At 38.0% G+C, this 27,504-nt stretch overlaps 1 protein-coding gene across 9 annotated transcripts in view; it reads right to left on the minus strand.

The window, feature by feature from the left end:
* The window catches only part of CDK14 (cyclin dependent kinase 14), a 633,016-nt gene that overhangs the window by 475,530 nt on the left and 129,982 nt on the right, over positions 1-27,504 (minus strand). For 4 of the 9 annotated variants that reach the window (XM_040471560.1, XM_040471558.1, XM_040471561.1 and 1 more), the window contains exon 1: positions 17,801-17,884. The exons of 2 other annotated variants lie outside the window; for them this stretch is intronic. In XM_040471560.1, the coding sequence (XP_040327494.1) occupies positions 17,801-17,869 (69 nt within the window). In that variant the 5' untranslated portion in view covers positions 17,870-17,884. Of the gene's footprint in view, positions 1-6,557; positions 6,566-12,285; positions 12,292-12,888; positions 12,893-16,946; positions 17,045-17,395; positions 17,522-17,800; positions 17,885-27,504 lie in introns of those variants that run through there. 3 more of the 9 variants (XM_040471566.1, XM_040471567.1, XM_040471564.1) reach the window with 3 other exon arrangements.

Genomic DNA, 27,504 nt, shown 5'->3' on the forward strand with positions numbered 1-27,504 from the left:
ACTTGAGGCTCACTATCTTCTTATCCAGTTCCATGCAGGCAAGAATGTTGTCTACATTACTGCACCCTTTTCCTACAGTGCCTCACCTGGTGCCTGGCCCACAAGAAAGCTCAATAAGGTTCTGTCTAATTATCATCAGATCTAAGAAAGTTCAGTCAAAGAAATAGTCTGGCTCTTGCTAAAAGTACTGAATCTCTGAAACATTTATTATTTAAAAGCTATTGTCAGAAAGACAGTAGTCCTGACAGGAAAAATAATAAACATACATGTATATGCATAAAATGTATTAACAAAAGATTTTTTTAACTACAAGCTCATTGTGATAGAATTTTAAAATGACACTTAATGTCCCTCACCTTTGGAAGGCAGCTATGCTCATGACTATACCCTAAATGCAATGTCTCTCACCTTTGAATAATCCCCTCCCTTTTGAGTGTGAATATGATGAGATCACTCCCATGATTATATTGTGTGATATGGCAAATGAGAGATTATCCTGAGTGGGCCTGACCTAGTGAGGCAAGCTCTTTAAAAGCAGAGAGTTTTTGGGGCGCCTGGGTGGCTCAGTCGGTTGAGTGTCCGGCTTCGGCTCAGGTCATGATCTCACAATCTGTGAGTTTGAGCCCCGCGTCGGGCTCTGGGCTGACAGCTCAGAGCCTGGAGCCTGCTTCTGATTCTGTGTCTCCCTCTCTCTCTGCCCCTCCCCTGCTCATGCTCTGCCTCTCTCTGTCTCAAAAATAAATAAAAACATTAAAAAAAATTTTTTTTAAAGCAGAGAGTTTTCTCCAGCTAGTCGCCGAAGAAAAAGAGAGATGTGATGTGGGCATCCTGGAAGAAAGCAAACATTTCATGCCGTGAACTGAAACGGAGACCACACGACACAGCACTGTGAGCAGCCTCTAAGAGCTGAGAGTGCTCGCTGGCTAACAACTAGCAGGAGAATGGGGACTGTGCTCCTGTTATAACCACAAGAAAATTATTTCTGCCAACAACAGTGATTGAGAGGATCGTGAGCCCCAGGTAAGAACTACAGCCATGCCCAACATCTTGATTTCGAGTGAGCCCAAGGGCAGAAAAACCAGCCGTGTTGCTCCTGGACTACAGAAACTGAGCTAAGAAGGTAGTAAGTTTGTGGTGATATGTTACACAGCAATAGAAAACTAATATGCTTACTTTACTGAAATTGTTTAAAGTACTTTGATATTTGAGCAGAATGTTCTTAGGAACATGTCGCAAATACCATTTCCTGAATTTGATATACTGTATCAGATTCAGGAGAAAATAAGTGATGATTCTTATGACTACTGTCAGTAAATGACCATATATCACGAGTTTTCTGCAGGATGTAACTCCATCAGCATTATAACATCCACAAACAAGTTCTCTACATAATTAAGTTTATACACAATTAATCTTGGTCTCCATTTTGCCTGGGGTTTATGTGAATAACATCATTATCAGCACCTGCTTTGTACATGTATCTTCATCCAGGAAAGTAATCTATACTTGAATTTTCCACATAGGGCAGAGTGACCGCTCTGGAAAAGTTTCAAGTTTCCAACATTTGGGACAAACAACTTAAATGTGATCTAGCTAGCTCTGTTAACCACAAGCAGAAAAGAAAGTAGGATCCAGATCCTTCATAAAGATATAGGGAACCAGCCTTGTTGACCTCATGAGCTTGTCAGGCGACTCACCCTGCAGACCCCCAAAAGAGGAAAGGGTTAGGTCTAGAGAAAGATGCAGGCAAGATGAACTAAGAATAGTACTCATTTCCCCTAGAAAGCTGCAATTTCTGGCAGCTCATTGAATAAAATTATTGAAGAACCCAGGTTATGTGAAGAGAAGAGAACTAGCAATGAAAGAACATTCTAGAAGTCAGATTATACACAGGTGCTACTGTGCAAGTCTTCATCTGATTCCTTCTACAGCCTCTCAGCAATCTGAATAAACATTCCCCCTACCAAATAGAATCACTTTGTTCCCTCGACAAAATGCTTATGGTCAGTGCAGTAGAAAGTCTTGATGATACACATAATCTGACACTATAACAAAAATCAAGGACAGAAGCATGATAGGCCAAATTGGGAAGAATCAGTGGGAACCGTTCCATAACCTCAAAAAGGCAGAGTTTTCCAACGACCAAACAGTAGCTCTTTGAAGCCTTACTAACTTTCATGTGTACCCCTAGTGTCCAGATTTTGGTCTCTGTTCCAATTCTTCACTATGAAAAAAGAGGAATCCTTGAAAAGTAACCTGACTCTAGTTCACAGGGTAGGAAACACAAAACAGCTGTGAAATATCCAGCTGTTACCAGAAAACTAGGATCCTTTTAGAAATGTCATGGGCAATGCTAGAAGGGACAAAGGAGTCTGCCTATAGGGATTCCTAATAGCCAAATGGTGGTTATGTATTTGCCCAGCACCAGAAAAATAAAATTATGGTTAAGTGGAACAAGCTGAGTTATTGGAAGACCATAAGTTCAATATGATTTCAAAAGAGGGAAGTTAATATAAAGGGCAAAGGGAAGTTATAAAATAAAAGAAGCATGAATATAATAGGATATGGTTGGTTTTAATACATGGAACTGCATTAAGGAGTAAGGCAACTGGTGCTAGAAAAAGTAGGAACTGTACCCCAAAAACAGGAATGATTGGCCAGGGTCTGTAGAGCCCTAGGCAGCACAAGTGTAGAAAGAGCAGCAACACAGCATGCTCTAATAACAGACCAAAGAGTATGTGATGTTGCCTAAGCAATGTTTTACAAAGAATATGTCTAGTGGAGAGACACCAGACTACAAAGAAAACTTATGTGAAACCGAAGTGGGAGGCATTTTTTGGAAATGAGTTAAATTGTAATAACTAAGTGAAATTTAACCCTTCAAATGAAGACTCAACTGACTGCTAACCAGTGACTCAGATCTGAATCACTTTGGAAAAAGCAACCAAGACCCCAATGTTGTTACTCAGATCCTATAACCTCTGCTATCTAAGAAGGCTCTGTTTTATTTGTGGATCTGTAAAGAGTACACCACCCCAAGAAGAGTCAAAAAATAGTACTGAAACCCCTTGGAAATAATTTAAATAAGTGGATCTATAACCCTATAGAAGGTATAGAGAAGGTATAAAAAGACACACAGAAATAATAAAATTAATTAAACCCACAATGTTTGTGTTTTAAATAGGATGAGTATAAGTACAGTAATATAATTTGCAATAATCATATTTGTACTTGTTTTCTTTATTTAAGGTATCTGAATTATGTTAAAATAATCAGTCACAGTAAATTAGTGTTTGAAATTAAGGGAATTTAATTAAGTCAGTAATCCATGCTTAACTGTACTGAGACAAATTGGTTTTCAAAATTGCATTTATCAGCTATACATTTTTTAAGAACATAGGCATTTGTCTAAGTATGAAGGCCATAGGATGTTCCAGGCACAGAAGACCCTTGGACATTCTGTAACCATCAGCTTTCACTGCCCTTACACATACTTTGTTAGTGCCCTCCACATAGGGCACACCAAATCATAGAATTCCTCCCACACCAAGCCATGTTCCCACTATATTATTGTTCAAGATTCCTTTTTCGCATGTGGCTGTCAAGTGTTCCCAGCACCACTTATTAAACAGACTTTTTCCCATTGTATATTCTTGCCTCCATTGTCATAGATTAACTGACCATATAAATGGGCATTTATTTCTGGGCTATTACATTTTATTGATCTATATATCTGGTTTTGTGCCAGTACTGTACTGTTTTAATTACTATAGCTTTGTAGTATAGCTTGAAATCTAGGAGTGTGAAACCTCCAGCTTTGTTCTTCTTTCTCAAAATGGTTTTGGTTATTTCGGGTCATATATAGTTCCATACAAATTTTAGTATTATTTTTTCTAGTACTATGAAAAATGCCATTGACATTTTGATAGAGATTTTGCTGAATCTGTAGATTGCTTTGAGTAGTATAGACATTTTAACAACATTAATACTTCCAATCCATGAGCACTGTACATCTTTCCATATATTTGCATCATCTTCAATTTCTTTCATCAATGTCTTACTGTTTTTAGAGTATTAGGTCTTTCACTTCTTTGGTTAAGTTTATTCCTAGTTATTTTATTGGTTTTTTTTTTTTGATACAAATGTAAATGGGACTGTTTTCTTAAATTCTCTTTCTGATAGTTATTAGTGTATGTATACAAACACAACACATTTCTGTATACTGATTTTGTATCCTGAAAATTTACTAAATTCATTTATCAGTTCTAATAGATTTTTGGTGGAAGGTTTAGGATTTTCTATATATAGTATCATGTCATCTCTAAATAGTTACAGTTTTACTTCTTATTTTCCAATTTGGATGCCTTTTATTTCTTTTTCTTGCCTAATTGTTATGGCCAGGACTTCCAATACTGTTAAATAAAAGTGGCAAGAGTGGGCATCCTTGTTTTGTTTCTTCTTTTTTTTTTAATTCATGCTAGTTAAAATACAGTGTAGTCTTGGCTTCAGGAATAGAACCCAGTGATTTATCTCTTACATATGACACCCAGTGCTCGTCCCAAAAAGTGCCCTCCATAATGACCATCACTGATTTAACCCATCCCCCCACCCACCACCCCTCCAGCAAACTTTAGCTTGTTCTCTGTAGTTGAGAGTCTCTTATGGCTTGCCTCCCTCTCTTTATTTATTTTTTCTTCCCTTCCCCTACATTATTTATTTTGTTTCTCAAATTCCACATATGAGTGAAATTATATATTTGTCTTTCTCTGACTAACTTATTTCACTTAGCATAATACCCTCTAGTTCCATCCACGTTGTTGTAAATGGCAAGATTTAACTCTTTTTCATTGCCACGTAGTATTCCTGTGTGTGTGTGTGTGTGTGTGTGTGTGTGTGTGTGTGTACACACACACACATATACATACATACCAACCACATCTTTATCCATTCATCAGGCAATGGACATTGGGCTCTTTCCATAATTTGGCTATTGTTGGTAGTGCTGCTATAAACACAGGGGTGCATGTGCCCCTCAAGTCAGCATTTTTTGTATCTTTGTCTTGTTTCTCATCTTAAAGGAAAAGCTTTCAGCTTTTCAACTTGAGTATGACGTTAGCTGTGGGTCTGTCATACGTTGCTTTTATTACGTTGAGGTAATTCCCTCTGTACCCACTTGTTTAAGAATTTTTACCTTAAATTGGTGTTGAATTTTGTCAAAGGCTTTTCCTGCAGCTGAGATGCATCATGTGATTTTTATGCTTTGTTCTGTTTATGTGACAGATCTGTTTCCACAGGCAAGAACAAAAGTGGCAACAAATGAAATTACATCAAACTAAAAAACTATTATACCATCAACAAATAAAAAGATAACCTACTAAATGGGAGAAGATATTTGCAAATGATATATCCAATAAGGGATTAACATCCAAAATATATCTTTATAGAACTCATATAACCCAATATCAAAACCAAAGACAATTTGAATAAAATATGGGTTAATAAACCCATTAATAAACTGAATAAACATTTTTCCAAAGAAGACATAGAAACAGCCTACAGGTACATGAAAAGGGAAATGCAAATCAAAACCACAATGAGATAGCACTTCTCCCCTGTCAGAATGGCTATTACCAAAAAGACAAGAAATAACAAGTGTTGGTGAGAATGTGTAGAAAAGGGAACTCTTGTCCACTGCTGGTGGGAATGTTAATTTGTTGAAGCCATTGTGGAATACAGTTTAGATATTACTCAGAAAATTAAAACTATAAATACCATATGATCCAGCAAGTCCACTTCCAGGTATTTATCCAAAGAAAACAAAAACACTAGTCTAAAAAGACATATGCACACCATGTATATCAAAGCATTATTTACAATAGCCAAGAGACATAAACAACCTAAATCTCCTTCAGTAGATGAGTGGATAAAGAGGGTGTTTTATATATAGTGTAAGTATATAAATATCATGGAATATTATTCAGCCATACAAAAGAAGGAAATCTGGCCATCTGCAAAAATATGAGTCAATCTAGAGGGTATTATGCTAAGTGAAATAAGTCAGACAGGGAAAGACAAACACCGTCTGTTTTCACTTATATGTGGGATCTAAAAAACAAAACAAAGGAGCAAATGAAAAAGAAACAGATTCACAGATACAAAAGACAAACAGATGGTTGCCAGAAAGGAAGCGGGTAGGGGGATGGACAAACTAGGTAAAGGGAATTAAGAGGTACAATCTTTTAATTATAAAATAAGACATGGGGATGTAGAGCATAGGGAATATAGCCAATAATATTGTAGCAACTTTGTATGGTGACAGATGGTGACTAAAACTATTGTGGTGACCATTTCATTGTATATATACATATCAAATCACTATGTTATTCACCTAAAACTAATACAAAATTATATGTCAATTCTTCTTCATTTAAAGAAGGCTCTTCTCAAAAATTACCTTTGCTCAGACGCTCCTGTTGATTAGATCCCACTCACCATTTAGTTTGCTCCAATATTTTACATACCCTGGATTATAATTATTCTTTTTGTGATACTTTAACCTCAACAACTTGACCATCTCCTCCAATTGGCAGACTGTGTTTTCTATTTATTTTATAGCCCAAGAGCACCTTTACCTTCAAATCTCCAATTGAAGGGTCTAGCAAAGGTTTTTGGATAATTTAGGGAAAGTAACAGTTTTACATAAATTAAGAGTGGTTTTTTCAATTCACAGGGCCACAAGAAAGCACCTTTGGTATCCATTCCCAAGGCCCATCACAGGAAATAGTTGTGCTATCAGTACTGCCTGGAAATAACAGACATTCCAATATTAACAGGAATAAGGCTTTGTCTTCTCTATGACTGCATTTTTGTTCCTTGGTCTTGTTGATGAGAAAACTAAAGTGACAAAATTTACATAAGCAGGGATGTTTCAAGGTAGTAGTAGATAGAGAAAAAAGAAGAAATCATCACAAATACCCAAATAAACTTCTGTTAATTTATTTTTTCCAGTAAATTCAACAGAACCTGGAATTCAAACAAGGTTAGAGATGTACCCACAAATTTGGGTGTTCATCGGAATCAATTATTTTAGTTCACATGTCATTAACAGGGGTTTGAACATTAGCTGTCAAACTCAAAACTCAGTAAAAATGGTTAGAAATTCAAATAGTGTTGGAGGCTCCAAAAGTCACAGTTTGACCTATGATTTTAGCTTGGAGCTATGTAAAATCCAGACAACTGTCTACCAAACTCACAGCAGTGGATCTGAAAGAGCACAACTTAATTCAGTTAAGGTTGGCATTCATTTCAAGTGAATTCATTCAGGCTGAAAATTGTCCCTTTGAATCAACCATTTTCTGGTGATTGGCATTTTACTCAGTTCATGGTGTGATCTTGTCCACTTCTTCACCGCACACTCTTCATGAAGACAGACATTAGGGTAAGAACTGGTTTAAAGGACTCCAAGCTGACCCACAGCAAATACTGTATTATGCATCAGGCAATAAAATAGGTCACGGTCTTTTGACACTCATGATAGAAACATCCATGACAGGTCCAATACAAAACTGGGAAATATAAATAGGCAAAAATCTTGATACTAAAACAACCTCTTATATTTGTTTGCCCCCTCATCCACTACCCTGTGAGAGTCTGATGGGCTTCTCCTATTCACTGTCTCCTCTCAAAATCTCCCAATAATAATTTAAGGAAAAAGCTATCATCAGTCATCTACAAATTTTTGAACACTTAAACCAAAATATAACCTCTCCCAGAATTACTTAAACTTTAAGCATTATAGAATAAAAAGCTTCATTCCCTTTTAAAAGGAATTTCAGCTATGGAGGCATAGGTGGGCAAGGTATTCTGGTGGGAGGGGAGCTAGTGAGGTGAGTAGGAAGAATTTCTAATGCTACTGGCATCATAACCCTTGACAGCTGCCTTCGTCTCTAACCTGACTTGCAATATCTACAAGTATGTTCACTCTCTTTGACTGTGGCCATCTTTTTCTCACATGTGTGCATGTCCGTGTGTGTGTGTGTGTGTGTGTGTGTGTGCGCGCGCGTAAAGGTGGCAGTGTGGTTACATGAAGATATGGGATGGGTTATCTATATGTACATAAAGGAATATATGCATGAGTGTATTTTTACATACAGCTATGTTTTATTGGAACCAAGCTCTTGCCTAAAATCACCTTCAGAACATTAGCAAACATACAGGCAAGCCTGCTGCCCACATAAGTCACATAGCGACTTAGATTAAGTCACTTAAACTCTCTGAATCTCAGTCTTCTCGTCTGTAAAATGATACAGCTGGCGTAAATAGTTCTTAATACCTTCTAAAACTTGACTGTTCTATTATAAACTCTAGGCAGCAGTTTATAGCTGAAAATGATTTTAAATAGATCAACTAGGCCAGACACATAAATTCACTTCTTTGTGCTTCATTTTATGTTCCATTTCCCTTAAGATTTTAGGTTTAGCAAGCAGGCAGCCAGGTTCACACCACGAACACTTCTCCTGATCTCTCCAGTCTCTGTAGGTCTCCCTTCACTCCAAAATCCTGGCATTGTTTCTCAGTGATGGCATCCTGGGCCTTTGGCTGACAAATTATTTGCAAGCAGCATGATGCAGCAGGTCACATGGTAGGATGTTTGGCAACCTTCGTTCTGTCTACTAAATGCCAGTCGCGTCCTTATGTCACTGACACAACCAAAAATGCCCACACAAAAGAACATCGTCATCTTTAGACTGTACTTCATAATCTGTCACTTAAATATATGCTGTCTTACATGCTTTCATATAAACCACTGTGTAACTTATTTTCATGTGTTCGGTTTATTCTGCTGGGATGGGAGGACGTCTTTGTTTTGCTCTATTATGTGTTCATTATATTTCTGTGACCAGACTGTACACACCTTGAACACAGAAATCATTATCTTCCTTTCCTTTAAATGCTCCCCAAAGCCCAAAAGATGGCATGAAATGGGTGTTCTGTTAATATTTACTCAAAGATGGAATGTTTTCCTTACTATGAGCTGTCCCCTTTAACTAAACATAGGCCAGTTAAAAAATTAGTCCTACCTACATAACAATGAGGCACCTTCTGAGCCTAGATCTCTTCCAGTCAATGAAAAGGCTTTCACCAGCTGTTCCTACTCACCAGAATTCAATGTCTATTACTGTGATTTAATTTAAAAATGCTTATTTTTCTACTGACTGATTTCTTTGGGGTCTGACCTAATTTCATTTAAATCCTGAATCCACTGGCTAACGGACACAGTTGAATGGACGATTCTTGAGGACACTACATTCCTTTATGTCACTTCAGTGACTATAGTTCTGTTATGACCCTTACTGGGCTTCAAGGCTTACCACCAAGAGGCTTGATAATTGTTTTGCTAGTTTTATCATGAAATATTTACATGGTCTTCTCAGCAGCTTAACCTTTAATATATATTACTAAAATAATTTGTTAGTTGCTTTCCCTTCTGTTATAATTATAATCCTGACTTAGATACACATGATATAGTCTGCTTACAGGTTTGCAAAGATAGATGCTTTTATTTACTAACTTCCAGGTTCTTGATTTCATCCAAACCATAATGATGGATTTAACATAAAGTTTAATGAACTGTGTGAACACACACAGTAAGGACAAAAATGCCCTCTTGATTGTTGGCTGTGGCCTATATAGATAGGTTTTTTGGAATGTAGCTACCTTTGGGAATCAGGATTTTATCTGGAATATTGTCTAATATTCTGCAGTGGGCCAGCAGCACTGGCAATGCCTGGGATCTCAGCCCACCCCCCTTAAGTCCTACTGAGTCAGAACCTGTGTTTTAACAAAATCCCCAGGGGATTGGTGTGTATGTAAAAAGTTTGAGGTGCAGTGCTCTAAACCATATAATGGTAGATTCTGCTGGTATGGCCAAATAAGAGATCGAGATTGTGCGAGAGGTCAGGAGTTTTAGAGGCTAAATTTGTTTCAAACTCTTGGTACCACAAGTGATAATCATTTCAATATTCCTTGTGTAAGATTTTTACTCAAACTTCCCGCAAAAGATCGTGGCAATTTCAGCTAAACCTTTAATATAAATTTGAACTCTAAAATAAAATTGTCCAATAAGGTATACCCAACTTATTTATAAATTTTTTTAAAGTAATGGGATCAGGGGCACGTGGGTGGCTCAGTCAGTTAAGCGTCTGACTTCGGCTCAGGTCATGATCTCACGGTTTGTGAGTTTGAGCCCTGCATCAGGCTCTGTGCTGACAGCTCAGAGTCTGGAGCCTGCTTCAGATTCTGTGTCTTATTCTCTCTCTGCCCCTCTTCCACTTGTGCTCTGCCTCTCTCTGTCTCTCAAAAATAAATAAATGTAAAAAAAATCTTTTTAAAGCAATGGGATAAGAGTAAGCAATAAGCATAGAATAAAGAATATACATGGGTCACAACAGCATACTTAACATTACCTCCTGTGTAGAAATTTGTGAATTTACGTATTTCTAATACAGAAGCACTGTTTTGCCACTGGCTACCATATCTATGAAAAAACATTGCCACAAAATTATTCTAAGGAGATTTGAACCCAGAATATTACTTTGCTCTTTATTTACCAGAGTTTATTTGGTAGCTTTAAAAAACAGAAACAAAATTTTTAAAGGAACCTAACGTTTGCAAAGAGTACCACATAGCCTAAAGGTCCTCCCCTGGGAGGAAAAAAAAGACCAGCCCTTTGCCTATATGAAATACTAAACACGTCCTACCCCAGATTGGACAAGGGACATGAACTCCTATTCACAAGCAGAAGGGCACAGCAATTCTGCAGAAGTTTGGGTGTCACTGTTTCCACTAAAAACATACTAAATATTCCAAAAGGGTCAAGAGGAGGAAAAAAAAAAAAAAAGGTATGTGAATTTTTTTTTTTAATGTCTATTTATTTATTTTGAGAGGGAGCATGAACGGGGAGGGGAGAGAGAATCCCAAGCAGGCTCCACGATGTCAGCACAGAGACTGATACAGGATTTGATCTCATGAATGATGAGATCATGACCTGAGCTGAAATCAAAAGTCAGAAGCTTAACCAACTGAGCCACCCAGGCACGCTGGATATGTGAATTTTCTGACTGTCATTTGACATTCATAATTATAAGCTGGTTAAAATTCTATCATGGAAAAAAACATAGCATTCATATCATATGGCCAAATGAATACATTGGGAGGTGAAATATTAGAATTGATATCAATATTACCTAATATCTACCCTCTCCCATTTATAGCCAGAGGGCTCAGAAAGGGGGCACATGATATGAGAATCCCCATAATGCAGTAAGGGAGTGGCTTTGTTGAGATTCCACAAAGCAAAAGCCTATTCCAACCTACAAAATTCCCACAGCTGCAGTGAGGAATTAGAATACCCATTCTCAACAAAACAGAAGAATCAAGCTACACAAAGTGGCTCACAACGCATGGCTAATTAGTGTCTTCATCAAGACACTATTCCCTTACAGCTCTTATTCTAGAAAAGAAAAAGTCTGGTCTGCAAATAGGGACCTTTTTCCCCCTCTCTCATAGAATGTACAGGTTTAAATATAGCTTTTCTTCTTATTCTGGCTTGTCCTGGGTCCTAACCTCAGAAAGGGAGACCAGAATGTGTTTTCAAAGGACCCCACATCATGCAGAGTTACGAGATAACCTGGCAAGAAGGAGTAATATTACCTACAGCAATTTAAAAATATCTACCATGGCAGAAGTACTAATAATCAGAAAACAGATCAGGCTGAACTCAGATTCACAGTTGTCTGAAATGATTAACATGGTCCAGGATGCTTTCCACCTATATACATACGCTCACTGTTTGAGGGTTTTTTGGATTTGTTTGTTTGTTTCATATCATGAGGACCAGAGAAACTGTCATTTGTCTCATTGTGCACATGATAGTCTCAGGTATTTTCTGAATTCTGTTTTGTTTCTCTTCTGAGTTTCATTGCACCATCCATAGCGTCTTTGTACTAAGCCAGGCTGGTTCTTCCTTTATACGTATACCTTTCAAATATCTGTAGCTCGCTATTCTGTCCCTCATGTAAGATAAAGCATCCACAAGGCATAATAACATTAAAAATGGAAACTGAAAAAAACACACTACTGGAGGTGCTGACTGATCCATTAGGGCCTGAATTTCTTTCCCCTGGTAACCATATGAACAGCATTTAAAAATAAAGATTATAAATATTTTTAAATTCCTTCCCTGAAGGAAAAATAAAATTGTGTACTATCTTTTTACTCTAAAACAGATGGCTATATAAATAAGTACAACTTCTATATCCTCACCTACGATACCCATCTTTTTAATAAAATTTAGATTATTAATACTTTAATAATAATTTAGTGACTCATGTCAAGAGTGATGTTATAAAGTTTAAAAGTTTAATGTTTTTATTCTAATAAAATAAATTGCGATGCAAACCTGACCAAAGAATTCAGAAAAATATAGGGCATCACTCAATATAGGATTGACTTTTGAAGCGCCTCAGATTTTCAGAGAATCATATATGGGTCACTAACCACACAGAGCTTATGAAGAGAAACACAGGGAACAATGAACCTTTGGGGAGAAAATGGAAGTATCTTTCAATGCAGCTTTAACAAGTGGTCCATCTATTGTAAAGAGCTAAAATTTCAGCAATAATAAATCTGACAGCAATCCATTAATAATAAAGTCCTAACTGATTTCATGACAACCGGTTCTGTAAATCTTTCCTATGACTGACAAAAGTCAATAGTGACTCCGAATGGAGAGAGTGAAGGTGAATAGAACAGACCAGTTGGATACACATATCCTGCTGCTTGGCTGCCACCTAAAAATAAGCACTAATGCTTCCAGAAACATGCCACTGTCCTCTTTGTATTCTAGCTAGACCTCATTTAGCTGAGGAGTAAGCCACGGGGGCAAACTTATCTCAGTTAGGTGGAAGAGGAAGTTTATGGAACATATACCTTTCTAAAAAACCTACCAGATGATCAATGGATAAATCTTCTTTTTATCCACTCAAACATAAGAACACTAAGAATTGCCAAATATGCTCAATAATCAAACGAACTGGAAAAGGATCTTGGGCAAGATAAATGCAAGTTGATTGAAAAGAGAGATGGCAATTAAGGATTTCTAGATGACAATGATAATGATGAGGGTTATTATTGAGCTCTTATTATATGACAGCTACTAAGAAAGATGCTTTATAAGTAGTTCCTAAATCTCTACAACCAACCCATGAGGTATGATTACTATTCCAATTTTACAGATGAGTACATTGAGGCACACAAGAATTAAGTAGCATGTCCAATACCATGAAGAGAGTAAGCACTGGAAATGAGATTTATTCCAAGACTCTGACTACAAAGCCCAACCTCTTGACCACTGGGTTGTCTTCCTTACATGTTCCCAGGGATTTACATTTTGAGAGAAATAAGCAAAGAACAGACCTGGTCTGTAACACTTTTCTCTTTCTCCCTTTTCCTGGTGCAAAAGAATGTACTTTTTTTTTTTTTTTTTAATTTTTTTTCAACGTTTATTCATTTCTGGGACAGACAGAGACAGAGCATGAACGGGGCAGGGGCAGAGAGAGAGGGAGACACAGAATCGGAAACAGGCTCCAGGCTCTGAGCCATCAGCCCAGAGCCCGACGCGGGGCTCGAACTCCCGGACCGCGAGATCGTGACCTGGCTGAAGTCGGACGCTTAACCGACTGCGCCACCCAGGCGCCCCAAGAATGTACTTTTAAAGCTGAGCAGAATAGGTGCTCTGTGGTTTAAGGCTTTCTGACCCATTCTCCCCTCATATCTCACTATTTCTACCACCACCACCCAAACTTAACATGCCTTTAACTACACTGATTCTGAATCAGCCTCACATCAAAAGTCAAGGCTGAACAGCAAGGTAGTTAGGGGGTGAAAGCATTAAGATCATTAAAAAGGACAGGCTGATGGGAAAGATGGAATAACTTAGGCATTAGACATTGCCATATTGAATCTTCCTCTCCCATATACGTTTGTGTTTCCTGAATAGTATGTTAAAGGCATGGACATAAACCGCTAACTGATCTAATTTATGAATCATCAAATCAGTTGATGGCAGATAAATGGATAGCTCTGGGAGCCTTAACTTGTTTTCTAAAAAGGATTCTTTATCCAACAAACAAACAAACAAACAAACAAAAACAACCCATCTGGATTTAAGATAAGCAGTATCAGGGAGAAATCCAAGAAAGAGAATGCTACATTGATAAAACCAGGTTTACCCTATCCAATGGAAAAGTGCTTAATATGGCACAAAGTTTACACTCTCTCCTATCCCTCTCTGCCCAACTCAGAAGACACATGTTTTTAGATGGAGTGTCCACTGAAAGAAGGCTTGCAGTAGGTATCAGGAAACTGAGTAAAGTCTCACTTTCCCATTGGTTGAATGACTGGTGATGAGCCAATTAGACAACACACTTGCTGAAGAACCTTCCAATTCTAAGAGTCTTCCAATTCTATAAGAGGACCTCAACATGATCAGATAGAATAAGGGAAATGAAGCAGAGTGGGTGAAATCTGAATGTTAATAATGGCAAAAGCCACAGTCCAGCCTTCCATTGAATATATCAGCTGTCTGTTGTTCTCTATCACCAAAGAACTGACATGAAAATCTAAGTAGCCCAATTACCATGCTCAATTACCAGGCCAAGTAAAGAATCCAAATGTAATACCCTCAGTATTACATAGATCATACCCTCAGTGCATTTCTATTCTTCATTCCTTGCTCCTCCCCATAGGCTTTTAGTTTTAGTATATCTAAAGTACCTACTATGGTGCCCAAATGGAAACTTGCTGTAGTGAAATCATATCAGGGGTAGGGAATTCTGGTGTTTCCCATGTAAAAAAGCATATATTAAAAAGTAATGAAATTCTGGCACAGGCTACAACACAGACAAACCCTGAAAGTATGCTAAGTGAAATCAACCAAACACAAAAGGATAAGTACTATATGATTCCACTTGATGAGGTACGTAGAATAGGCAAATTCATAGACACAGAAAATAGGCAAAAGATTACCAGGGATGGAGGGAGAGAAAATAGGGAGTTACTATTTAATGGGTACAGAGTTTTTCTGTATGGATGATAGAAAAAGTTCTGGAAATAGATAGCAGTGATGGTAGGAAAACATTGTGAAAGTACTTATTGCCAATGAATTGTACACTTGAAAATGGTTAAAAAGATAAGTTTTGTGTTATGCACATTTTATACCACAATCAAAAATGAAAAAAAAAAACCTGCTCTAAAATTTCTCCTTGAAATATTTTTAGAAGGAGTACATGGTAAGTTCCATGAGGACAGGCACTAGATATTTTTTATTCACTGTGCCAGAGTAGCTATACTGTTACACAGTAGACTCTCCATAAATGTTTGTTTAATAAATAAGTGATTAAAAGAAAATAGAAGGAGTCTCCTAAAGAGAAAATATAATATTTAAAAAGCATCAAATTTACTTATTCATGAGAAAGAATAAAAAGCATATTCCAGAGAAAAATACTAATGCCACTCTATCTAAGCTCCCTCAGGGAAGGGAGAGTATCACTTCATTGGTACTTCCTCACAGCAGGTCTTACAATGTTTTATACATAGTAGATGGCTAATAAATGTTTGCAGAATGAAGAATTAAAAAGTACATGATTGTAAAATCAATGTTATTTAACAGCCCTCCCTTCCCCTTTTTAAAAATTACTTACTTTTTGAAAATATACAATTTCTTCTGTAATAGGGTGAGTGAAAAAACAAACCTCATGGCTTATACAAAGTGAAGGTAAAAATATAAACAGCTAGAACATATCACTCTCAGAAAAACAACAATAACAACAAACACAGAGCACATCATCTGAACAGAAAAAAAGTTTTTTTAGGAAAAGAACAACTGAAGTATGGAAAAGAACAGCTTATAGTCCACATTGACTTTTTAGAAAGTAATAGTTAAAATACAAGAAAACTTAAATTATCTTTGGAAGAAATCCAAACATTCACTTCCAGAAAGCAATGCCCCACCTTTACAATCAATAGTTGAGTAAACGTAGAAGGATGTTTAAGGCTCCTAGTTGCCCGCCCCCTACCAAAAAAAAAAATTCTCTCACTTGTCTATCAAGTAATCAGGTGTTCTTTCTTAAAAATACTAATGTCACAAAATTATATACAACTGGCTTATGGCCAGCATGCTACAGCAAGTTACTGATGATTTTCTCAAACTGATATTCACTATCTACATCATTTACATTTTATATGATTTGCTGAGTTAAAGTATACATAAGTGGAATATTTTTAAAGCAAAAAAATCAAATGCTGACCCCCTTAGCATTCAGCATCTATATAGGATATGGATCCTAATAAATTCACCAGAACCCTGTTAGGTAGTAGTCTCACATTGAACAATATTATAAAAACATGTTCTTCAACTTCAACTGTCCCCCACCCCCAATACTGTGTGCTAATTAACAAAGGAAATAGAAATTCAACCCCTGTAGATATCAAGGTTTACATTTCTGTCTCTCAACTGTTATCTTCATCATAAGCAGGTAAGCATCATTTTGGAGTCGCCTGCCTGCTGTCCTAGTCCTTCATGCATGCAGGAGTTCTGCATTAGCATCCAAAATGCCAGCGGTCTACTATTAAAGCCAGCACTTCAAGCAGAACTGTATGAAGGATTATCGCTTCCGTACATGAAAGCATAACCACTACAGGTGTAATGATGCAAAATACCAGCACACTGACCTCTGCCAGGCAGCAGAGACTTAAAGCAGGTACATTTCTGTGCTCCAGAAGGCAAGGGGGTGGAATGAGCAAGGAGGAAACCCCCTATCCCTAATATATTAGAGATGCTTATTCCACTCAGATCCTATCCAACAAATTCATGGACATCAGTTTACCCAAATGAAAGAAGTGGTCTCCCGTCCTTCACTGGCTTGAATCAGAGGGCATTCAGCCAAGCAAAGCCAGGCAAAACAATCTGTAAGATCTCTTTAAGCTGTAATAAATAAGACGAGTTTCAGAAGAAATAACACTCAGCTATGGCAAAGAAGCACAGACGCTAAACCTTTCCCTCATCTTATCACTGCTACCGGTGTTTACAAACTACAAGCAGTAGCCTTGGGAGCCTCAAGAGACTCTCCATGAGTAACCTCCTGTCAGATCCCTAATTTAAATACCCCCTTGATCAATCTGTGATGTTTCTGGCAGTTAAATAGAAGGGGGTGAGTAAAATGACATGCATAAAATGAATCCTTTTCAAGTTGTAAATGAGTGAGTCAGGATTCAGACTCGCCGAGATGCTCCAAATTAAAACCCCTGCTCTAATTTTAAGCATGCTCCGTCTTACCGTTCTGCTGTTGTCTCTCTCAGGCTGGATTCACCTGGAACTCTTTAACATGTCTCTAGCAATGTGTTTGCACCAGGCCAGGCTCACACAGCAACTGAATTCACATCTTTCTGCACTAGCAAGCTGAAATGGTACGGCCGTACTACAACCAAGAAAGGGGGAAGCAAAAGCAAAAAAAAAAAAAAGAAAGAAAAAAGAGAAGAAAAAAACCACACACACACACACACACACACACACACAAAACAGAAATCACCTAAGAGAAGCTAATCTCAGTGGAATAAGACCAAAAATAGTTAAGAAGAATACAAAGGACATGCTAACATTTCAGTATCAATAGCTTTAACAGTTCATTTTTCCCAAAAAACCTAGTTGTGTTTTTTTTTTCTCCAAACACGATGGACTTGCCTGTGGAGTTCCCAGGAAGGCAGAGTAACCAGGCTCTGCAGCAGCATTGCAGCCAAAGTAACCGTGCATATGCTGTCCAGGCAATTCACAACACACTGTCTCTTCAGAAAGATATTGATTTGCAATGCAGGGATGCTTCAAACAAATACAGAATGGGAGCCAAACAGCTAACGGTGATTGCATAGGAGGAAAAACATTTAATCAAGGGGATGTACCTCATCATACTCAATTCAATTTTTTAAAAGCATTGGAGGAAGCCAGTAAGTATCTTGAGTGACAATCCTATTAAACAATAATCTGAGGTCCTATAGAAGGCCAATGAAGGCTACCATCATTCGTACTGAAAAAGCCACTAAAAGAGTTTAATGTGTCTATGTGTATATATTTGTCATATGCAAATGGGGCATAATGAAAAATCTAAAATAACCATGCACCAAATAAATGAGGTTTAAAATGCACAGGTGTAGCACTTACAAACCCAAAGTGATAAAATACATAGTTATGTGCCTACAGAATTCTTGGTTAGAAGGGTTAGAGCTTATACCACTCTCAAAAGTAAAATGCCAACACAAACCAGATCTCACAATCCTTAGGTTAATTGTGTCAAGTCATACCACACAGTGCTGGGTGCTGGGTGGCAAGGAAGAATGCCAGAATGCTACTCTTATAGCGACCCCTACAGGATTGAGGTTGATCTACAATCCGTCTTTGTTGAACGAACTTCCTAGCCTCAGAAAATAGAATTACAAAAGGGTATAAATTAGGTAAGACACAAAGATACAACTGAGATATACTTTAGGCAAGAAATTTTAAAAGTCAAGTGTGAAATCTGACCTCACAGATATTTACTTAATTAAGAGATTAAAGTACAGAGGAGGAAACTGCTGTGTCAATGGTGAGTAGACGATATTCTCACAGTCCACAAGACTGGGTGCACTTACAATCAGAGATCTCGGGGAAAAGCGTTTTCCTCTCACACCCTAATTGATTTAAAGAAATCATTTCCCACCCCCCATTTACAAACCATCTTCATCTTCATCATTTTTAATAACACTGTGAACATACTGAACTTCACTTTTTTTCTGCAACACAAAAGCTCATTCAAAAATCTCACAAAAAGTTCTTCAAACACAACTATTATGAACCTCATTTTTCAACAAAGCCAAGAGAGAAAGCTACCTCCTTGCTATCTGAAAACCACTGAGTTACATGAGCATCATTTCTGCAGAAGGGACTTCATTCCAATAAACATTTCAAGAATCTGAGGTTTTGTTTATGATTGCTCTACCCTCCAGCCCACAAAGACTCTCCTTCTTCAGAACCAACAGCACTTCTTCTTTAAATCATTTAAGAGCTAATGATATGGTTTCTCAAAACTCTTGTTCACATTTCCCCCCATTTTAAGGTCCTTGAGGAACAAACTCTATCAACTGCTCCTTTTTTTATTGCCCAACGGCATATAACACAATGCTAGCCATCTAGAAAATACTAAATAAATATTTAAAATAATTAATAAATTTACCAACTCCATATTTTAGGGCTTAGATAATCTATCCCCTTCCCCCATCACTCCCTGAAAAATATCCATATTAGAAGTGTTATCTTCAGTCACTTGGTCTAAGCAGTGCCTATAGCTTTTTTCCTATAGAGTTGGCAGCTAAGGGCATGTATAATGTTCATGTTCGTGAAGCTATCCTGTATAAGAACGAACAAACTTAACACAATAAAGTTTCTCCTTTATTTTTTCATGTATTCACTCAATAAACATATGCTGATACACACAGCAATGTGAACAGCCATGTTTTCTCTGCATTCAAGGAACCCAGTGAATGGTTAAAAATAAAACAAGTGATTATAATATACTGAAATGTGTGTTTTGAGAGGACTTAGCTGGGTACAAATAAGGGTGGCTCAGAGAAGACTTCACTGAGGAGGCAGCATGAAGCTCAGTCTTCTAGGCACTGTCCAGGCACTAAGGAACAGCAGGACAGGACAAAAGGATCAGGTCCTGAAACTGGAAGCTGTCCAAGGAAACCACCAAGCAGTAAGTAGAGTGATGGCAGCTGTGAAGGCTGAGGGAAAGATGGAGCAATACCACAGCATGACAGACCTGTATGCCATGCTGAGAAGTTAGGGATCTTATCTTACAGGAAGTTGCCATTTAATCCAACAGGAAGGCGCTAAAGGACTATAAACAGAATAGCAGCTAGATGGGATTTTTCATTTTACAACAGGGTAATAGTATTGAACGGTCTAGAGGGGTACGGGGGAGGCTACTCAGAAGACTAAGACAATAGTTCAGTCAAGGTCCTGAACCAAAGCAATAAAAATGGAGGTGGAGGGGCGCCTGGGTGGCGCAGTCGGTTAAGCGTCCGGCTTCAGCCAGGTCACGATCTCGCGGTCCGTGAGTTCGAGCCCCGCGTCAGGCTCTGGGCTGATGGCTCAGAGCCTGGAGCCTGTTTCCGATTCTATGTCTCCCTCTCTCTGCCCCTCCCCTGTTCATGCTCTGTCTCTCTCTGTCCCAAAAATAAATAAACGTTGAAAAAAAAAATTAAAAAAAAATAAAAATAAAATAAAATAAATGGAGGTGGAAAGACAAAGGAGGTGAGAGACATTTACTATGCATTACTTGTTGCATGACTGGACAGGAGGTCTAATGGAAAAGGAATATCCAGCATGGCCCTGAATTCTTAGTACAATTAGGTAAAAGGTGGAAACATAAACTAAAGAAATGGATACAGGAAGAACAAAAGCTTGAGGAGGAGGGAAAATTATCATGATTTCAATTTTTACATGTTGAGTTTTAGGTACCTTTGGAACATCCAAGTGGACATGTGTAGTGGGCAACTACATAAGGGTATGGAGCCAAGAAAAAAATGGTCAAAAGTTCAGTTATGTGTCTTTGGTTAGGGTCTCCTAGAAATAGAAATGAGCCAGGATTATTATTCACCTAATTTACTGAAGACAAGCTCAGAGAAAAGGAGTGAGGAGTCGGACAGGCAGGATGGGAGAAAGCAAGGAAATGTGGTGTCAGAGGAAACAACCACAGCCAACGTTAGTCCCACCTGAAGCAAGACGGCTGGCCTTGTGTGACTCTGGACTGGTCATCACTGACTGAGGCCTGGACAGGAAGGGCTTCTGTTTCACCTGGGTACCCACTGACCAAGCAGATCTGGGCAGGGTACCCTCAGCGCTCACCACTCTATGTTTCAGCCACAATGGATAATTTTTTCTTTTCCTTGAAGGTGATTCCTCAGGAATCTGTGCTGCTCTCACTACCTAGAATGTTCTTCCTCAGATAATCCTGGCCGACTCCCTCTCATTACTCAGTTGGTTTTCAGTAATCTCCTCAGAGGCCTTCCCTGGCTTCCCCCTTCTGTCATTGCTCCTCCCTCACCATCACCTTGCACTGTTTTTGTTCCACTGTCTCATTTATTTATTTGTCTTCTGCCCCCACTAGCATATAAATGGCTCCAGAGCATGGACTTGTACTCATTTCTTCTCTGCACCTCCCTAGCCCCTAGGAGAGCACTCAGTACCTGTTGAATAAATATTAGGAAGAGCTGCTGCTGATGACAGTGGTTCAGACAAATTCTGTGAGCTCTCGTAGAGTGGAAACGGATGGGGGGCCTTGAGGAATGTATGGGAGGAATTTGTGGGTAAAATACAGTTTCACATATGTATATTGCTCTACAAGTTTGGCCATACAGCAGAAGTGAAAATAGAGGCTAGAAGGCAAAGCTGCAGGTAATTAATCATTATGTTCATGTCATACAGGATTCACAATCCACTACTATTAAGAATATCTTTATTATAGGACATTGAAATGTATGTGAAACCACACTGTGGAAGAACAGTAATAGAGGTTAAAATAAAGGGTCTATCTACAAAAGTCTTTCGTGAAAACATCATGCCAGTGGATATACAGGAAAAAATAAAAACAAAAACTGATGGGGGGGGGGCGGAAAGCTAGAATCTGACCTCTATTTGTTTAGGTCATTTCTGCAGGAAAACAAAAATTGATCCCTCGAACTATCTGCCTTTATATGTGATTTTTTAAAATTAAAAAATGTTTTGCACTTCCCTGACTTTTCAAATGAAATATAACAAACCCAGTCCAATCTTCAACTGATGATTGGGTCAATTATGAACATTACTGACAGCCATCAGGGTTTAACAGAGAGTCTACAGGGACCTTGGCTCTTACTCTCAAGACCTGACATCTGTGCATTCCTCTGCTTCATTTTTATGGTTCACTCCCTCTTTGCCATCAGGTTCTCCTTCTTAAGGTTCTGAATGCGCCACCTCTTGCTAACACCACCACACTCTTCTCAGTTTTGCCACAGTTCCTCAACTATCCCTACACTTGGGCAACTAGTTAAACAGGCTTACCAGAACACTATGAATAGAGGTTTTAATCAATAGGCAGCTAAAAAGCAGGACTAGGAATTTTCTCCTGAGTTGAAAAGTACTAGTCCAGTCACCCACCAACCGCAGGCTGTACACAATAGGCTCTGTGGTACATCTCACCTGGGTAGAAGCTCTTGTTTCCGTATCAACCTACCTGGAGCCATCTCAGATAGGACAGGCTGTCAGATGCCTGACCTTCACATAAGTATAGTCTTAAAGACAGATTGTCTCCCAACCCAAAAAAAGAACATGGACAAAAGAAGTAACTGAAGAAAGGGATTTTAAAAAAGCCTTATTTTTAACCAAAAAAGGAAAAAGAAACATTAAATAAGGAAACTTTTTAAATATTAGGAAAGGGGAAAGAGAAAAGTCTACTTTATGCATATAAATCTAATAAAATAAGTTTACCTTATGAATTAATTTCAATTAAATTTTAAGTCTAAAGGAAGAGAAAATAATTTATTATGAAAAGTGATTGAGAAAAGACAGAGATTTCCCAAAAAAGAGGTTGAATTTCAAATTATTATAGTTCCATGTAACCCTAGCAATTTCTTTCTATTGTAAATTTTTACAGTGGAAGTTCATGTTATGATTGATTTTTAAATGTTCATGAGGTTTTTAGTAAACTCAAACCTTATTTTTGTAATAAACTCTGAATATTTCATGACTTCATTCTTCTCTACTAATGCCAGACATTGCTTAGACTTCCATATATTCAAAGAAATGTTATTTATTTAAAATACTTTTTAGGGGTACCTGGGTGGCTCAGTCGGTTAAGTGACTGACCGGCTCAGGTCACGATCTCGCAGTTCATGAGTTCGACCCCCACATCGGACTCTGTGCTGACAGCTCAGAGCCTAGAACCTGCTTTGGATTCTGTGTCTCCCTCTCTCTTTCTGCCCCTCCCCTGCTCTGGCTCTGTCTGTCTCAAAAATAAATAAACATTAAAAATATAAAATAAAAGGGGCGCCTGGGTGGCGCAGTCGGTTAATCGTCCTACTTCAGCCAGGTCACGATCTCACAGTCCGTGAGTTCGAGCCCCGCGTCGGGCTCTGGGCTGATGACTCAGAGCCTGGAGCCTGTTTTCGATTCTGTGTCTCCCTCTCTCTCTGCCCCTCCCCCGTTCATGCTCTGTCTCTCTCTGTCCCAAAAATAAATAAACGTTCAAAAAATATATATATAAAACAAAAGACTTTCTAAATATCTAAAATATCCATACATCATTCATGGCATTTCATGGAAACTTTAGGAATTTCTTCCTAATATTTACACAACTTTAAGTGATTCTGGAGGAGGGAAAAAATGAACTAATTTTACTTGTAAATACAGGTAATTCTACCACAACACAATAAATCTGTTCCTGAAAAATGTTGCATCCTGTTAAATTGCACCCTAAAAATATGAGAGCTTATGGGGAAAATAAAATTGAGGGCAGACCATTCGAAATCCACACATCCAGAGCAAAAATAAAAATGAAATAACCCTAACACATACACACACACACACACACACACACACACACACACACTCACTCACAGGACATATCCTCATCTGTACCTTCCCTAGAGTGCTGACACTGGTTTTTGTAGACAACAGATATTCCATATTTGTTTCTTGGCTAGAGATAAATCCTATGCTGGTCACTATGAACTGCAGAAAATACATCTAGGTGAAAAAAAGTTCAGTTATGAACATCATCTAGGTCGGAAATTAAAAGCCCAAAGATAGACCTATAGCAGGGAAACTTTAGATTATGTGTGTTAAAAAGCAGCACGGAAGGCTGACTATCATGAGTCTAATAACAGAAACAGGTAGATACAGATTACAATAATAAAAAGGCAAGCCTTATTTTTGCCTCTATTTTAAAAATCTGATGTCTGGGGCACTAGGGTGGCTCAGTTGGTTGAGTGTTCGACTTCAGCTCAGGTCATGATCTCACAGTTCTGGGATTTGAGCCCCGCGTCGGGCTCTGTGCCGACACCTCAGAGCCTGGAGCCTGCTTCAGATTCTGTCTCCCTCTCTCTGCCCATCCCCTGCACACACACACACACACACACTCTCTCTCTCTCTCTCTCTCTCTCTCTCTCTCTTTCTCTCTCTCTCTAAAAATAAATAAACATTAAAAAAAGGTTTTTTTTAATCTGATGTCTGATCATAGTTCTGCTTGTAACCAAGGGTTCAGTCTACTCCTTCTTAGGAACAATTTTTCTCCTTCCTGTATGTTGTATTTTCTGGTTGTATATCCTCAATTACCCTGTATAACAACTTGCCTACAACTCAGTCTTTGCTTCTCAGTTAAACTTTTAATCCTTGGCACATAAGATTTGCATCTGCATTAAAACAATATGGTTTCTATATATACCTACACATATAAAAAATATAATTTCTATATACATGCCTACATACACTTATGTATTTATTATTTATTCAAGTAACATATAAAATGCTTAGGTATTCACATGGCCTAGTGTAGTTTTTCCTACTCTCGCCCTTGCAAAATCAATCAGAGTTTTGATGTGCTACCATGCCCCAAGTATGTGAAAAGGAGCAGAATACTCAGGTGTAAAAGTGATCTTACTATGACCATATTAATGGAAGAACAGTATCAGAGAGTTCTAGATATGTAGCACTAATATGATCTTACAAATGTGAATTAAATTATAAGATTTCAGTGGCAGACACAAAATCCTCAGGTAGAAGCAAGAAGAAAGGCAAAAAGCATTGAGAAAAGATGTGAGGATTTTCTCTCTTCCTGATGTCAGGATGCCAGTATGAAGAGGCTACAAATCCAGGACCATCAAAAAAGCTGCTTAAGGAGCGAAGTCTCTCTTTAAAAAAAAAAAAAAAAAAAAGACTTAAGTTTTTTATGTTAACTATGAAAAGGGAAGAAAAAGTTTTCTAGTTCAGGGTTATGTCAGCTTTATTGCTTTTAGGAACTTTAGACCAGCTTTCTAAAATTCTACTTACAGAAAATCAGGAAAATCCCAAAGGAAGAAAACTTTTTAACTGAGCTTGCCAAAAAGACACACAGAAATAATTTTAAATCATCTTTGACATTTTTTAATCTAGAAATTCCTTGCCACTGATCTAGTATATACTGTAAATATCAAAATAAGAAGGATTTATTAAATAATTTTCTTCCTTTGTCTCAATCTATACCCCTAAAAAATAAAATAGGAAGCAGGGCCATAGAAAAGAATGGATAACAATGCTGTACATTCAGCAATAGGCATGATAAGGAAAAGATAACCAACTGAAGAAACTCAAGACTGAAATTAAAATATGTGCTCCTATGTAATTTAATTAAGTTGCCTTTGGCCAATGTCTTGTTATTTGCCTTTTCAAGCTAATGCTGGTATAATTTAGATCATTCTGTGGTTTTCTTTTTCAGCTTTAAAATTTATTTATTTATTTTAAACATTTTTTAAACATATAACTTATTGTCAAGTTAGGTAACCTACAGTATATACACTGTATATATACTATATAGTATAGTATATACTTTTATATATATATACTATATATATACTATATAGTATATACTTTTACATATATACTATTTTATATATACAGTATATATAGTATGTATACAGTGTATATACTATATACTGTATAGTACAGTGGCTTTGGAAGTAGATACCCATGATTCATCACTTAACATACAATATCCAGTGCTCCTCCCAACAAGTGCCCTCCTTAATGCCCATCACCCATTTTCCCACCCCCCAACTCCACACCCCCATCAACCCTCAGTTTGCTCTCTGTACTTAACAGTCTCTTACGGTTTGCCTCCCTCTCCATTTGAAACCACATGCACATCACCTTCAAAGAACTGAAAGCAAACCAAAGTAATCATTTGTCTAAGGAAGCACTGTCATATGATCATATAACTAGTCCAATCTCACTAGTGTAACAGAGGATAAGGTTCAAGGAAAAAATGTACAAGAGACAGGGATATTAACAGCTGTGAAATGCTTTGACTCCTACATTCTTTTCGGATCCAGTAAAACACCAAGAACAGCAGCATTCAAGTACTGTTTGAATCCTTTCAGCTACTCCTTGTGGAATGCATTACTTGAATGATTATTTAAAAAAGCTGGTTCCTGGAGTGCCCCCCCCCCCAACCCGACACCATCTGCTACAGTCTAGGGCGGGCTGTGCCCTATCCAGGACCAGACCAGGGACCCAATCTAAACCCATTGTTCCCTGGGACTCTTCCAACCAGAGTGATTGGACACTACCACTCTACTCCTGATGGTGGCAAAGCAGAGAAAGCAACATCTTAGAAGCTACTAGTCAGTGTCAGTGTCTCAAGCCCTAGAGAAAATGGACTGAAATCCTGAAACACCAAGTAGTAAAAGTAGAGAATAAGGGCAAGAGACAACACTGATAACATGGAAGCCCTGGTCCCCACCACTGAAGTCCCTGCCACCACCTGACTCTTTCTTTTCCTTTTATTTGTCTATTTTTTATTTATTTTTATTTTTTTAATGAAATTTATTGTCAAATTGGTTTCCATACAACACCCAGTGCTCATCCCAACAGGTGCCCTCCTCAATACCCATCACCCACCCTCCCCTCCCTCCCTTCATGCCCAGTGCAGAGCCCAATGCAGAGCTCGAACTCATGACCCTGAGATTAAGACCTGAGCTGAGATAAAGAGTCGGATACTTAAGTGACTTAGCCACTCAGGCGGCCCTACCTTTCTAAAATGTGACTGTTCAGCCCTTGCTTCTATCCTGCCACACTATCCTCCCCATAAATCCTATTTTTCCCTCCAACCACTTCCACTTGATTTTCAGTTGCTCGTAAGGAAGAGTACTTGTGCACATGGAAATACAAAAGGATGGGGAGTTACTGTGAAGCACTAACGCTGGAGCAAGAGCTAAGAAACTTAATAGACATGCTGCTTTAAACTCCAGGAAAAGGAGATTTAAGGTTGATGACTCATATGATGGTAGGAAAGGACAGGTTTAATAGCAGCCAACTGCTTTTACAAAGCTACTTCACATACCTATTGCACAAACTAATAATTCTATAAACTTGTACTAAATTATCACATATATTCAATTTTTAAATTTGTTCTTATAATTTACAGGAGAAGTTGTATAACTGCCATAAGATATTGAGTATTACCCACTAATCAGGTATCTGCACCTGTAGAAAGCCTAAATACTTAGATCAATTGGTTTAACTAGGCATACAAGTTGCCGTGACAGCATGTATTTAATTTTAGGCACAATACATAAATGATACTAAACTGATTTGGCCTTGCACATACCATTTATAAACTG

The sequence above is a fragment of the Herpailurus yagouaroundi genome, unplaced genomic scaffold, assembly GCF_014898765.1.
Source record: "Herpailurus yagouaroundi ecotype Mexico unplaced genomic scaffold, PumYag 100, whole genome shotgun sequence".
NCBI lineage: Eukaryota > Metazoa > Chordata > Mammalia > Carnivora > Felidae > Herpailurus > Herpailurus yagouaroundi.